General features: G+C 38.8%; 2 protein-coding genes across 2 annotated transcripts in view; one reads left to right on the forward strand and one right to left on the reverse strand.

Moving 5' to 3' along the window:
• LOC149421385 (uncharacterized) overlaps window positions 1-8,383 on the forward strand; it is a 28,100-nt gene extending 19,717 nt beyond the window's left edge. The window contains exons 2-4 of the mRNA XM_089634370.1: window positions 3,851-4,149; window positions 4,878-6,676; window positions 7,609-8,383. Of these exons, the coding sequence (XP_089490496.1) occupies window positions 3,851-4,149; window positions 4,878-6,676; window positions 7,609-8,199 (2,689 nt within the window). The 3' untranslated portion in view covers window positions 8,200-8,383. The remainder of the gene's footprint in view (window positions 1-3,850; window positions 4,150-4,877; window positions 6,677-7,608) is intronic.
• Window positions 1-15,201, reverse strand: part of r (carbamoyl-phosphate synthetase 2, aspartate transcarbamylase, and dihydroorotase rudimentary) — a 106,810-nt gene that overhangs the window by 38,687 nt on the left and 52,922 nt on the right. The window contains exons 5-7 of the mRNA XM_089634730.1: window positions 14,581-14,894; window positions 8,674-11,821; window positions 8,463-8,567 (exon numbers count right to left, since the gene is read on the reverse strand). Coding sequence (XP_089490856.1) covers window positions 8,463-8,567; window positions 8,674-11,821; window positions 14,581-14,894 — 3,567 coding nt within the window. The remainder of the gene's footprint in view (window positions 1-8,462; window positions 8,568-8,673; window positions 11,822-14,580; window positions 14,895-15,201) is intronic.

Here is a 15,201-nt window from a genome sequence, read left to right on the forward strand (position 1 = left end):
TATATTGAATGGTCCAAAACATGTATTTGGAGACCACTCACTATGCAAGGAACGGGCATACTTTTGCAAACGGGATACTGTCGACACTAATTACGTACCCAAAATGACTTCGAGCTTGATAATGTCAAGAAACACTTTTACAATTTTTGCATGCTACCCGAATTAATTGATCTTCGACACAATCGCTGCATGCCTATTAGAAATCCTGAGTGTTTAGAAAAGTGCATAATAGCGAAAAGAAACAAAGTAAAATTGGTTTCAGCTAAAACCAAAACATGTAAAAAGGAATTGTTTCGAAGAAATCAATAACATTTTATTTCATTGAAGTGTCTTCAGAAGAAATTTCATTTATATTCCTAATGTATGTAGTCCACATTTTTAGAAATAGGGAAAAGGAGGGTTGGAAAGGTCCTGGCTATTCAGATCTAGTCACTAAACAACTAAAGAAACAAACTTCCTTAAAAAATTGAAAATTAATAGTATTATTACTTCAATAGAAGAGAGTCCAAATATAATTACTAATCATATAAATTACTTCTTCAGTGACATTGGTCCAAGCTTCGCTAGTAATTTGTGCAGTGCTAATAAAACTATTGAGATGTGTCTGGTGAATGATTTTAAATCTGAACTTCACGTTACAGGGGACAATTTTTATTTTAAACCAACTAGCATTTCTGAAGTCACAAATGTGATAAATGATTTAAAAATTTCTTTCTCGTGCGGTATTGATTCTTTAAGTGTTATGGTGTATAAAATGCATGTATCCGAATTAGCTTGTCTCATATCTCACCTTGTAAATACAGGAGTTTTCCAATAAGAGGTGTAATTTTGATATTTAATCGTAAAATATCAATGGTTTCGTTGCTTGTGTGGCACGTAGCGCCGTCTTGTTGAAAGTAAACGTTGTCCAGATGAATACCATCCGATTCCGGCCATAAAACATCATTCATTTTTTTTCGGTAGCGCAGTCCATTCACTGTTGTCCATTCTGTTGCTCCAGCCTCATTTTCAAAAAAGTAAGGTCCAATGACTCCGCCGGACCATAAACCGCACCAAACAGTCACACGTTGAGTGTGAAGAGGCTTTTTAACAATAACTCTTGGGTTTTTCGAGCCTCAGATGCGACGATTTTGCGTGTTGACGAAGCCACCGAGGTGAAAATGGGCCTCATCCCTCAAAATGATTTGCATTTGATTCACTCAAGTGAATTTTGATAAGTTCAATGCGTTGTTGAAGCGTGTATCGTTCCATTTTATTAATGGCGTTGTTTCTACTTGTCAAATGTCAAAAAATGACAGCTTCAAAAGTAACATCTACCGAAATAGCGGGCTATTCAAAATAACACCTCTTATTGGAAAACACTGTATTAGCTTCGAGAGTGGGATGTTCCCTTCTCATTGTAAGAAAGCTAAAGTAATTCCCCTTTTTAAATATGGAGATCGTCTAGATGTTAATAATTACAGACCTACATTCTTACTCAATACTCTTTCAAAAGTAATAGAGAGATTAGCTATGTCGAGATTGGTATCATTCTTAGAAACATATAATATACTCTCTAGCAATCAGTTTGGTTTCAGAGAGAATACAGGAACAAGTGATGTAGTGTTGAGGGTATTGTCCAAAGTCAAAGTCAAACATGAATACAATGTCCTGAAGGAGCTTGCAGAACTAGAAAGCATTACCATAAAAAAGTGTGGTCTTTTCATACATGAAGAGTATCCGTATATGGGTGCGACACCAGATGGAATTTCTTCTGAATACACCGTGATTGAAATTAAATGTCCTTTCGCAGCACGCAGCATGCTCATATAAGAAGCAGTAAAATCCAAAAAAATTATGTTAGCGAAAATGGAGAAATTCTGGTAAATACATCTCACGATTGGTTTTACCAGGTTCAGGGCCAATTACATGTAAGAAAAAAAGCTATTTGTATGTTTGTTGTATGGACTGAACTCGGATAAAAATCGAAAAAATTTTACGGGATGACGAATTTCGGCAGACTAATATGGTTGAACAGCTGAATTGCTTTTACAATTTTTGCATGCTACCCGAATTAATTGATCCTGGACATAATCGCTGCATGCCTATTATAAATCCTGAGTAATTCAAAGTGCATAATACCGAAAAGAAGTAAAGTAAAATTGGTTTCAGCTAAAACCAAAACATGTAAGAATTTTTAAGAAGATCAATAACATTTTCATTGAAGTGTCCTCAAAAGAAATTTCATTTATATTCCTTATGTATGTGTTCTACATTTTTAGAGATAGGGAAGATGGGGGTTTGGAAAGTTCCAGGCTATTCAGATCTAGTCACTAAACATATCTACGCCGTTCTCAAGCAACTTTCAATCCTGAATTATGGTCTCTCACCAGGGTGATACTGAACGTATCTTCCACTTTTGAACGAGGTACAGATACATTATATGTAACTAAATAAAATTTATTTTAATTCTATAATATGACATACTTATATAAATTAAATTAAATTTGTTTTGTCCTCGCCGGCTTTTGAACCCGTGACCTCAAATTAAACTATACAATTTAGTATTAACAGTGCCCCGCCGTACTGCGAAACCAGGCTGGAACAAAGGGAAGCCTTTTGTAACTCTTTATAATTGTATTTATCAAAAAAAAAAATCCAAATAAAAAGTTATATTAAATGTTGTTACTGAGAACCTCCTCCATGAATCAAGCTATTGTAATATTGCATTACATTCTAAAATATATTTTAACATTATTTTCATAATCACAATATCTTTAACTAATAATAATTTGTTTTGCTCTGTGCGTGTCTTGTATTGAATGGAACGCACCGGCCAGCTGCCAGGTGCAGCGAGTTAGATATTCGAATTCGCGCTAGAAACATTTAGTAGCGAGGGCCGTTAAGTAATCTGACAATGTGTTAACCTTCCAGGGTGGTACAGGATAACCCAGTGAATAGTTTTGCCCTTAAGTAATCTGACAATGTGTTAACCTTCCAGGGTGGTACAGGATAACCCAGTGAATAGTTTTGCCCTTTAGTAATCTGACAATGTGTTAACCTTCCAGGGTGGTACAGGATAACCCAGTGAATAGTTTTGCCCTTTAGTAATCTGACCACGTGTTAACCTTCCAGGGTGGTACAGGATAACCCAGTGAATAGTTTTACCCTTTAGTAATCTGACCATGTGTTAACCTTCCAGGGTGGTACAGGATAACCCAGTGAATAGTTTTTCCCTTTAGTAATCTGACCACGTGTTAACCTTCCAGGGTGGTACAGGATAACCCAGTGAATAGTTTTACCCTTTAGTAATCTGACCACGTGTTAACCTTCCAGGGTGGTACAGGATAACCCAGTGAATAGTTTTACCCTTTAGTAATCTGACCATGTGTTAACCTTCCAGGGTGGTACAGGATAACCCAGTGAATAGTTTTGCCCTTTAGTAATCTGACAATGTGTTAACCTTCCAGGGTGGTACAGGATAACCCAGTGAATAGTTTTGCCCTTTAGTAATCTGACAATGTGTTAACCTTCCAGGGTGGTACAGGATAACCCAGTGAATAGTTTTGCCCTTAAGTAATCTGACAATGTGTTAACCTTCCAGGGTGGTACAGGATAACCCAGTGAATAGTTTTGCCCTTTAGTAATCTGACAATGTGTTAACCTTCCAGGGTGGTACAGGACGACCCGGTGAATAGTTTTACCCTTTAGTAATCTGACCATGTGTTAACCTTCCAGGGTGGTACAGGATAACCCAGTGAATAGTTTTGCCCTTTAGTGATCTGACCATGTGTTAACCTTCCAGGGTGGTATATGATAACTCGATGAACAGTTTGCCCATAGGTAATTTTAAAATGTGTTAACCTTTCAGGGTGGTGTGGGACCTGAAGAACAACTCAGTGACGGACGCGGACGTGCTGCTGAACGACAAGATGGCACAACACCACAAACACGTATTCCTGCCCGACAAGCTGCAGGAGGCAGTGCACGCACACGCGCGCCTGGGCACGGGGCCAGGCGCGCGCGGGTCTCCCGAGGCGCTCCAGCCGCAGCGAATGTTTGTGGTGCATGACAATGTGGAGGTCAACGAGCCCGGCGAGGTGTCCGATTACTCCACCGTATTGGACGCACCTTTTTACCGCATGCTCATGGAGGAGGACAACGAACCAGGTATGTTTTGTTTAACCATATCAATACCAGTGTTCTTCCTCAAGAACATTAATTAACATTGATTTTGTCAAACATATAGCCCCGTATTTTGTGTATTACTTGTGAAGGATATATTTCTCATGGTGTCAATTTTTTCTGCTAGGGTGCTAAATATAATGACAGATCACGTTTTGCTTGGACTGGGATCCATTATTATTTTTTTAAGTTATCTTTATATATATGCATGTTACACTGTAAATGGTAAAAATTTAAAAAATTAAACAATAGTTTGAGTGAAGGTTTTTTCCTCACTAAAAAAAATAACCCTTTTGTGGCCTAAAAATAATTACAATCAAATTCGAAAAAAATTAAACACTGATAACTATCAAAAAATTACTTAAGTTGTTATCAAGAATAAAACATATAAGGACTATATATGTAGAAACAAAAGTGCGATGCTGAAAGGGTTAGTGAGATTAAGGTACTTACTTACAGGTATTAATAGCTTTTTTTTTCGATTTGAGCATTTCAATTTTGATCTTTTTTTTTCCTTTTTTCTTGGTAACTTAAATATTAAAAACTATTGGAGTTGGGTTTACGCTTAGACACATTTAAAAGACATTAAATAGTTGATAGTAACCGTAGCGCACAATTTTTTTTACAAAATTATACATAAAAATCCAACTTCGGAATCCATACTTGAAAAACAAAAGTTATACCACACTAATCGAGATATTTCTCCATTTTAGGTTATGTGAAGCTCAAGAAATTGGAAATTCTGGAAAACAGAGTCAGCATCAAGATAGATACAACTGAACAGTTAAAGAAAGTACCTCAGTATTCTAGTGACAGTGAAACCGAATCGGAAGAGTCGGGAATTAAATCTAAAGAAGAGGAAATTACAGTGGGAACTAATTTCATGAACGAGCTCAAAGAACAAATTGACGTCCAAGCCATCAAGAAACCAAACAACTTGAGAATAAACCTAGATCATATGATAATCAATAACGGTGGGCCCAAATCTCCAAGAAAAACAGACACCGGAGAAATCATACAGGAACGCAGACCAAGCGGAATATTGAAACAGACCAACAAAGCGGTGATGCACGGACAACTTCAACACTCGGAACCCAAACAGAAAAAGGAGAGACAGCGGGCTACTGCCAACAAGGTCAGTCCCAGCGGAAGTGAGAGCTCCGGTTACAGGACCAGCTACAGCCCGCAGACAGAATCCAGTGGGAATGAATCTGACTACGGATACGCAACTATCACAGCGGCAACAACACCTAGAAAGTTGCAGAAGAGTCGAACAGCCAATTTCAACGACAGCACTAGCATTATTCCTGCAAAATGCATAACAACATTAACTGTGAAGAAGTTTCACGATAATGGCGAGGACGAGGATGAAATTGAAGAGGCGTACAGCGCTCGTTACGGCTCACAGTTGCAAAGAATGTATTATTTAAATTCATTTACTTTCATGGGTAACTTCTCAGACATATTTCTGATGAAATTAGCTCACTCCCTGGGGCTAGCAGAGTCTCTGAATGATGCCCTGACTCAGGGCGCGAGCATTTATTGCAACGTTAAAAAAGGCTCGCCCAAGTCAATATCGTTTGAGATAATCCCCGCTCTCAACACAACCTGGCCAAACATTGCCCAGGAATGGATAACTAGACGCAGAAAGATGATACGCAATCCCCGAACCAATTTCACCTACCAGTGGCCGACACAGGTCATGGTCGGTAAGGCTCGTGGGCTGGGCTGTCTGATCGTGCCCCTGGGCTTCCGGCCCACCAGAGGAACTAATCCGGAACAAAACTTGCAGTGGAAGCTCACCTTCCCGGCTGTGGAGAGGTTCCTGGAAACGTGCCTGGCGCACTCCCACGTGAGGTGTTACCTCTTCACGCTCATCTTGTTTAAGACCTTTATTAAGAATGACTCCTCGAAGGCAGGTTTAGACTACACGCACGTCAGGAACCACCTCTTCACGCAATGCGAAGATAACTACGCCATGTGGCCTGAAGACAGATTGGGAGAAACCTTAAGAATATTCTTGAAATCTTTTTACCAGCTCATAATGAAAGGGAAAATGCCAGATTACTTCATTCCAAAGTGTAACAATCTCAAAGGAATCCCCACGAGCATTCTATTGAAGCAACAGAGAATGCTAGCCGATATTTTGGAATCCCCGGTCATGCATTTACTTTCCTCCTTGCGAAATCTTAAATACATGAGATCCAATTTTTATCCAGTATTAGATTACCAAAAATTATATAAAATTTTGACATGTACCGATGTATTAAAAATGATGAATCCTAATTTGCCAGGCAAGGACGTAGATTCAGATGAATCCGATATGGAAATAGCTCCCACCACTGGATTCTGGCAAGACATGAAGAACCCTCCCAAGGACCCTCGGGACCAAAAGGTCCGGGACACGGGATACCAGAGGAGAAAGAACTACCTAAGGAATATTGAAGCCAAAAAGGCAGGAGAGAGCCTCGTCAACAATCGCAAAACAATCAGAGAGCCAATTGACAGAAAGGTACATAGTATTTTCAATTAGTTTAACCTCTTGCTTGCATCTTATTCTGGGGAAACTACTTGCGTCAGATTATTTACTATTTTTATAAATATATTAGCTGTACCCCGCCGTGCGTTGTTGTGGCTCAGTCTGTCTTTGCAGATAGAGAAACAATAGTGCGTTTTGCTTTTACGTCTAACAGATGGCGCTGTTTTAAAAAAAAACTTTTTTTTATCTGACATAGGTGGCATCCATATAATAAAGCGTATAATAAGTGTATTCGGATGCCACGTTTTGACGAAATTTCAAAGCAATCCATGAATAACTTTCGGAAATTTAAGATTTTGAACAAATGAACTGGCTAGCGGCGCAGCTGGCACAAACACAGCTACGCGGTCGTAGGTATCGATGGTCTAAATCAAAAACTACAACTGCAGAAGTGTGGATGTCTCATATTCCCGCATAGCCAATTAAAGCGGGACATCAATAGCGTGTCATTTCCTCGCACACTCTTCGCGTATTTAGTATCACACGGTTGATTGTATTGGTGTATTTGTTCCAGATTTTTAACAAAAAACTCTGATTTTTAATTGAATTTGAAAACTATGTAATATATTATTTTTTAATTCAGTGCATAAATGTATAACGGAGGAATACCTAAAATCTGAACCCAGAATTTATTATATTTATAGAGTTATTAAAGTTATTAGAAGCAATGTGTAGTAAATACACATCACAGATGAGGAAAGGTTAAAATCACAAATAACATTCAATACATATTACATTGTTTTAATGACTATATTTTTTAAATTAATGCCTTTTTTATATGAATGGGTTAATATAAAAAAAATGTAGTGTGGTTTAAAGCAGAGTAATATTGTTTCATTTAAATAAAATTTATACTAATTCATTTCCTATAACTTAAAAATGAACTCTGTGTTTTATTTTTTCAGGCGATAGTCCCCCCTCATTTGGAAGCAAATAAGAGACGACTGGTTTTGGAATTATTCATTCCACACTTTATGGCAATGGCCGAGTCCAGCGAGAGATTGGACGCCAGCCGGCAAGCCATCATCTACCTGGAGCACGCCAATCGGCTGTCCGTGCTGCTGAAGTACGAGGCGGGAGGCGAGGGCACGGGCCGTCAGTTTATCGCCATCATCCGGGAAAAGATTGAAATACTCAAGGACAAAATCGGAAACCCGGGGGCGCCGCAGGTTCCCAAAAGAAACGAAAGCTTCATCTCTAACTCTGGCAGACCTGGCACGAGCGGAATCAAAAAACTCAAATCCGACCAATACGTGAACTTAGAAAATGTCAATACTTCTGAATACCATAACGTTAAAGACAGCGAACCCGTTAGTCCCACTGTCAAACTGGCCAGCATTGTTCTGGCAGATGTTCATGTGGAGAGAGAGAAACCAAAGTTCGTCCGTGCTTTTTCCTTCCAAAAGGTAGAAGAAGAAGAAGAAGACGAAGAAGACGAAGACGACGAAGAAGAAGACGACGATAGTGACGACGATGCGACCGTTTCTAAATTATAACCGAATCTAAATAACTCTTGTCACAGGGCCACATACTTTTCTATGCAGTCGGTGCATGTTGTAATAATACACAGATACAAAAAATCCTTGGATATAAAAAATATGTAGTTCTATATTCAATATAAAATAATATTTTGATAGATCCTCTTTTGACCGCCTGCACAGATAAGTACGTCAAACTGTACATTCTTCATTGTAAATACATATTATTTATTAAATTAACTTTTAGATAAAAATTACTACCAGTATTTTATTTGACTTACTTGAACACCGTGCTCCTGGTAGAAGTCTCCCGTTCCCATACTGGCGTACAGCTTGTATCCCATCTTATACAAAGCACGAATGCTTGGTAAAAGTTCCATTTTATGCTAAAAAAAAACCACAGAGAAGTTGTATAATTGATCATTGCAAGGAGAAGTTTCTCCTAAACAAAGACATATTTAAAATATTGTAGAGTGCTAGAAAATGTCTTACTTTGAAACTGCCAATGGAGAGTAAAATTGCTTTCTTTGGTATTTGGAATCCTGTGCTCATCAATGCTTTCAAGTACGCTTCATATCGATTATCTCCAAAGCACGCCACCTCCCCAGTGGAAGCCATCTCAACTCCCAGCATCACGTCTGCCCCGGAGAGGCGGGAGAAGGAGAATTGCGGCACCTTGACACCCACCTTCCCGCAACCCATGAACACCGTCACCGGCTCCACCTTCTCGCCGATGATAACCCGTGTCGCCATGGCTACGAAATCGTGATCCAATGTTTTGGAAACAAAAGGAAACGATCGAGACACTCTCACGTTGCATTCAATAACTTTTAGATCATTATCTTTAGCAATCAACTGCATGTTAAATGGACCCGACACGTCCAGAAGCTCGGCGATTATTTTCGCAATGTCTTTAATTTTGGCAAAGGTCTCCTCGTTGATGTCTTGGGCAGGGGTGACGAGCGTAGCGTCTCCCGAGTGAACGCCGGCATTCTCCACGTGTTCAGACACAGCCATACAAAGGATTTCTCCATCCGAAGCGACAGCATCCACATCTATTTCTTTAGCATCCAGCAAGAATTTGGAAATGACAACGGGATGATCTTTGCTAACATCGCTAGCCGCAGTGAGATAAGCTTCGAGGTCTTGGTTAGAATGAGCTACGTTCATAGCCGCCCCGCTCAGGACATACGAAGGCCTCACCAGACAAGGGTAGCCCACTTCCTCGCAGAAGTCAATGGCTGACTTAAGATTGGTGAGTTCTTTCCAGCGAGGTTGTAATATTCCCTTTCTGTCCAGCATTCGAGAAAACTTGAACCTGTTCTCTGCTCCGTCCACACTTTCTGGCGAAGTTCCGAGAATTTTGGCTTGCTGTCTGTGCAGATCCATTGCAATGTTGTTCGGGAGCTGACCACCCATGGATATAATTATTCCTTCGGGGTTTTCTAAGTTATAAATATCCATGACAACTTCAAAAGATATTTCTTCAAAGTAAAGGCGGTCACACATATCATAATCGGTACTGACGGTCTCGGGATTGTAATTGATCATTATTGTTTTCTTGCCCAAGTTGCGCAACTCTCGTAAGCATCCGACAGCGCACCAATCAAACTCCACAGAACTGCCGATGCGGTAGACTCCAGAGCCCAGGACCATGATGTGTCCGCCGGGGAAGTCTATATCATGGGTGGAAGCGTTGTAGGTCACGTAGAGGTAGTTGGTACTGGCCGGCCATTCAGCAGCAACAGTGTCTATTTGTTTAACAAATGGAGTGATTCTGCTCTCAATTCTCCGTTTTCGAACGGCAAGCTCCGTACTCTTGACAGCTGCGGCGATTTGCTTGTCAGAAAAACCTAACTGTTTGGCCGCCAGCAGAACATCGTAAGGAAGATGTTTTTGATCCATAGATTCTAAAAGCATGTGGTAGTCAATAACATTTTTCATTTTTTGTAGGAACCACTTGTCAATTTTAGTGAGTTCATACAATTTATCCAAAGTGTATCCGGCTTTGAGAGCCGCAGCTATTACAAACATTCTCTTATCGGTCGGTTCCTGGAGCTCTTCATCATTGACAGGTTTCAAATTTGGATCCAAACCGGTAGCATTCTCGTCCACCATTCGCAAAGCTTTTTGAAAAGCTTCCTCGAATTTCCGTCCTACAGCCATGGCTTCTCCCACGCTCTTCATAGAACTGCCAATCTTTGTACTCACACGGCTGAACTTTGCCAAATCCCATCTTGGAATTTTAACGACGCAATAATCGAGACTCGGTTCAAAGCAAGCAGTAGTCACTCCGGTAACGGAGTTTTTAATTTCGGCCAAAGATCTTCCGAGGGCGAGTTTGGCAGCAACATAAGCAAGAGGATAACCAGTTGCCTTACTGGCCAAAGCGGAACTTCTTGATAATCTAGCATTTACTTCAATGATGAAGAACTCTTCAGAAAAGGGGCTCAGTGCATATTGAATGTTGCATTCTCCTACAACACCAAAATCTCTTATAACTTTGATGGCTGTATTCCGGAGCATATTGTATTCTCGGTTGGACAGTGTCTGACTGGGAGCCACCACAATAGATTCTCCCGTGTGGATACCCAAGGGGTCGAGGTTTTCCATATTGCAAACAGTTATGCAATTGTCAAAGGCATCCCTGACTACTTCGTACTCGACTTCTTTCCACCCTTTCAGGGATTTGTCAATGATCAACTGTCCCGAATGTGCAAAAGCTTGATGAGCAAGTAACCTGAGTTCTTCTTCGTTGTTGGCAAAGCCGGAGCCCAGACCTCCGAGGGAGAAGGCGGCACGGGCCATGACGGGGTAGCCAATAACCCCCGCCGCCTCGAGAGCCTCCTCCACAGAGCAAACGGCCGCACTCGGGGCAACCTTTTCTCCAATACTATTTATTCTTTCGGCAAATATTTTCCTGTCTTCAGTATCAATAATAGACTGTATGGGGGTGCCTAAGACAGAAACATGATACTTTTCAAATACTTTTGTTCTTTGAAGCTCAATTCCGCAATTCAGAGCAGTTTGACCGCCAAATGTCAGCAAGACTCCGTTGGGTCTTTCTGACCTGATTACCTGTTCCACGTATTCAGGAGTCAGAGGCAAGAAGTAGACTTTATCAGCCATGCCTTTAGAAGTCTGAACTGTAGCAATGTTTGGATTGATTAATACAGTCTGTATCTTTTCTTCTTGAAGAGCTTTGATAGCTTGAGAGCCGGAATAATCGAATTCTCCTGCTTGTCCGATGGAGAGACCACCCGAACCCAAAATAAGAACCTTTTTGGGTTTTTCAAGTACAGGGGTAACGAATGTGAGTTTCTCAATCAGCAACTGTTTGATGCTCTTGTCTTGAACAAGTCCCGAGCAATTAGCTTTAACAGAATCGATGAAGATGTCAAACAGTAGTTCCAAGTCTTCGGGCCCGGCGGTGTGTTCTGGGTGAAACTGGACACTGAAGAATGGCAATGAGTTGTGGATGATTCCCTCATTGGAGTCATCGTTCTTGTTGGTGAAGAGAGGTTCCCAACCGTGGGGTAGGCTAGAAACATCGGCTGCGTAGCCGTGGTTTTGAGAAGTCATGAAGCAGCGTCCCGTGCCGTGGTGGATGCAAGGTAAATTGTGACCCCTGTTTCCGTAGCTGTAAAGAGATTAAATCATTATAGGTTTACAAATACGTTCACCGAATGATACATGTTTGTGGTCACACAACTTGATAAACAAATCCATTTGTGGTTTAATCGTGACAAATTATTTAACAAAGTAGGACATTTTTAAACAAGTGTTTGACTGGTCAGATGCCTATATTTTATTAGAGTTATTGTATAATACATGGCTGATCAACTGTCAATTTCATAGAACTGTGTTTTCCCTTTTATTATTATTCTCTTCTATCCTAGTATTCGGCGTATATATTAGATGCCTATATTTTATTAGAGTTATTGTATAATATATGGCTGATCAACTGTCAATTTCATAGAACTGTGTTTTCCCTTTTATTATTATTCTATTCTATCCTAGTATTCGGCGTATATATTAAATTTTAGGTTAATATCTTTATTATCAATATTTTCATACTAAATTATTATAAGCATTAATTAATCGCCGGAAATATCCATACAAATTGAAAATATCTCCCAAGTAAAAATAAATGCCGCTGACGGGAATTGAACCCGCACCTTCTGATGTCCAGTCAGGTGCTCTGGACCACTAAGCTACGTCGGCTTATTACCAACCTGCCAAATAATTCAATACATACAAGTACTTCAAACGACAATTACTGCTTATTATATTTTTTCACCTATAAACAATCAAAATTTTTTTTTCTAGGAAAGACTTCGTTAGTCCTGAATTTCCAACAGATGGCTTCAAGATATATTATATCTATATTTGTTGGTAGAATATACATACATATATTTTTTTTTTTAATGATAAACTAATTCGTTTTATGCATAGCACAAAGGATAACAAATTATTATAAGCAATAATATTTTTTTTTTAAATAAGAAAATACAAAGATTTAAGAAATGAAATTAGAAGAATTTGGCATTCTCAGACTATAAAAATATTACCATTTGTTATTTCGGCTACTGGCATTATACCTAGCTCTCTCATTCAAAATTTAGGCGTATTAGATCTGTCAAAGAATTTATACATAAAAATGCAAAATTCAGTCATTTTAAATACATGTAGGATTACGAAAGATTTTTTAAATATTTATATTGAGGGATCAGTAGGATTTATAGGTCCAATTAGAAGTTCTACCGAGCCGAACCCTCTGATATGACAACATCTGGAGTCGGTGAATTATTTTCCCATTTGATCTCTGGTGATTTGACGTGTTGTTTTTGAATTATTTTGTATTTATTATGCTTACGTAATGCACTTGCATAATGTGGATTGACTAGATGATCATTTGTGGAAAAGTGTGTGGAAGGGTTTAGTTTTTCCTGAGGGGAAGATTTAACCCGGACATAAAGTCGGAAAAATTTGTTATCCTTTGTGTTATGCATAAAAACCTTGTCTTATAAACATTAGTTTATCATTTAAAAAAAAAAAAAATAATAATTTTCATTCTACTGGCTCCGAAAAATGTGTTAGGGTAGCTGGTGAATGAATATATTCAAAAGGAAAAATAAATTTAGATTTTTATTTTCACTCCTTACCCCCCACTCCACGAACTTATAAACGTTCCCTCGTAATTACATTTTTACAAAAAAGTCCAATGTATTATAAACATTACTGTCATCTCACTTTTGTGTCGTTTCATAGTGAAATAATTTATAAAAAAAACTCACAAAGTTTCATGATTTTTTTCTCAAATTACATTCGGAACCTTTGCTTTCACAGAGGTGTATATTTGAATTCTTAACCACTCGAACATTAGAACGTCAAAAGACGTAAATATGATAATAGCGGTCAAGACATTAGAACGTCTTTTCACGTAAACGCGCGAGATTTTACAAAAATCGATTTATTTCCATCACTAGTATACGGATTGCTATGATTTAAAAAACAGAGTATCGATAATGAATAACGCTACGCGTCTGTATTCAAGAATATCTATGGAACGTAGAGGTGCATTATCTAAGCCGATGGATCTGTCATCTTGTTCGTTCATAATTTATTGCGTTTCTAAATAATTTATTAAAAATATTTTAGTTTGGACGGTTAATATTTTGGGTGACCAATAGTTTTTAATTATATTTCTTCAATATATAAAGTGTTATTTCTTTATGATACTCAGAAAAAAGTACATTTTTCACGGCTTTGAAATAATGGTAAGCGATGTTTACATATTTTTGACGTTTTCATAAAATGTATATTTAGAAACGCAAATATTTACGTATAACAACACAATGTGATAGTGGATTTCATAATCTTTCCAAAACATTTTTTAGAATGAGGCTACGTTTCCCAAAACGTGAGTTATGAAGCTTTTAGCAAAACTCGTAAATAACACAAAAATTATCACGTTTTGACAGTTCGCAAAGGAACACATAGTAAACAAAAGTCTTTGTCTGAGAGGTTAATATATAGATGTACATTTTGATTAATAATAATTAGTATAAAGCTTGGTGCTTCCTCTTTCTAACACAGTTTAGTTCATATTTCTAACTATGACAATAAGGAAGACAACGATTTTTATGACACCATATGAACTGTTCCCAAAAACGAACAAATTGACTCTATGGGAAATAGCTGTTTATTCCCAAAAACAAACAAAATAGCCTGAGGGATTAAATAATTAATATGTAGGTAGGTAATTTATCGCTTGTCTGAATTCTTCACATATTCAGTTCCAATTATGAAAACGACACATAAATTCAAAGCAAATCCGAGTTCCAGTATTTATTGATTTTATATTTTGTTTTTTGTATGGTTAAAATGTCAGCCTACCTCATTTTATATGTCTTGCACCCAACAGCAGTTGACAAGATCTGATGTCCAAAGCATATTCCAAAGATAGGTTTGGTGGCACCGGAAGACACCAGCTTCCTGATCTGGTGGACTGGTTCCATGCACGTGGCCGGGTCTCCGGGCCCGTTACTGAGGAAGAGGCCATCAAACTCCTCGGGATCCAGGGGGTGGTTCCAGGGCACCACCACTATCCTGGCATTCCTCTTCAAGAGACACCGCAGCTGGTTGTATTTCAATCCGCAGTCCACAACACAGATTGTAGGACTTCCCGTAGGGTTATAGATGGTTGGTTTCTAGAATAAGAACAGTTTGATATTGTAGTGTTGGTAAATATATGTAGTTTCAATACCGTCAACAATGTTGTTAAGATTTAAATTGGGATATTAAGTTTATGTAGTTTCAAGATATATCCATAGGTTTCAGTAGTAGTATGATAGAAAGAACACAAGCCGCTGGTCAGTGGCTGAGTTGGCATCGTGTCTGGGTCCCACCCAGGCGTAGTGTGTTCAATTCCTCGGCTGGCCAAGTCCTTCATCACGACACAAGCAACATTTTCAGCTTTCTGTGATGGTAGTAGGAGATTTAAAAAAAATTTCAGGT

The sequence above is a fragment of the Hesperophylax consimilis genome, chromosome 8, assembly GCF_061612785.1.
Source record: "Hesperophylax consimilis isolate HC1 chromosome 8, BYU_Hcon_1.0, whole genome shotgun sequence".
Lineage (NCBI taxonomy): Eukaryota > Metazoa > Arthropoda > Insecta > Trichoptera > Limnephilidae > Hesperophylax > Hesperophylax consimilis.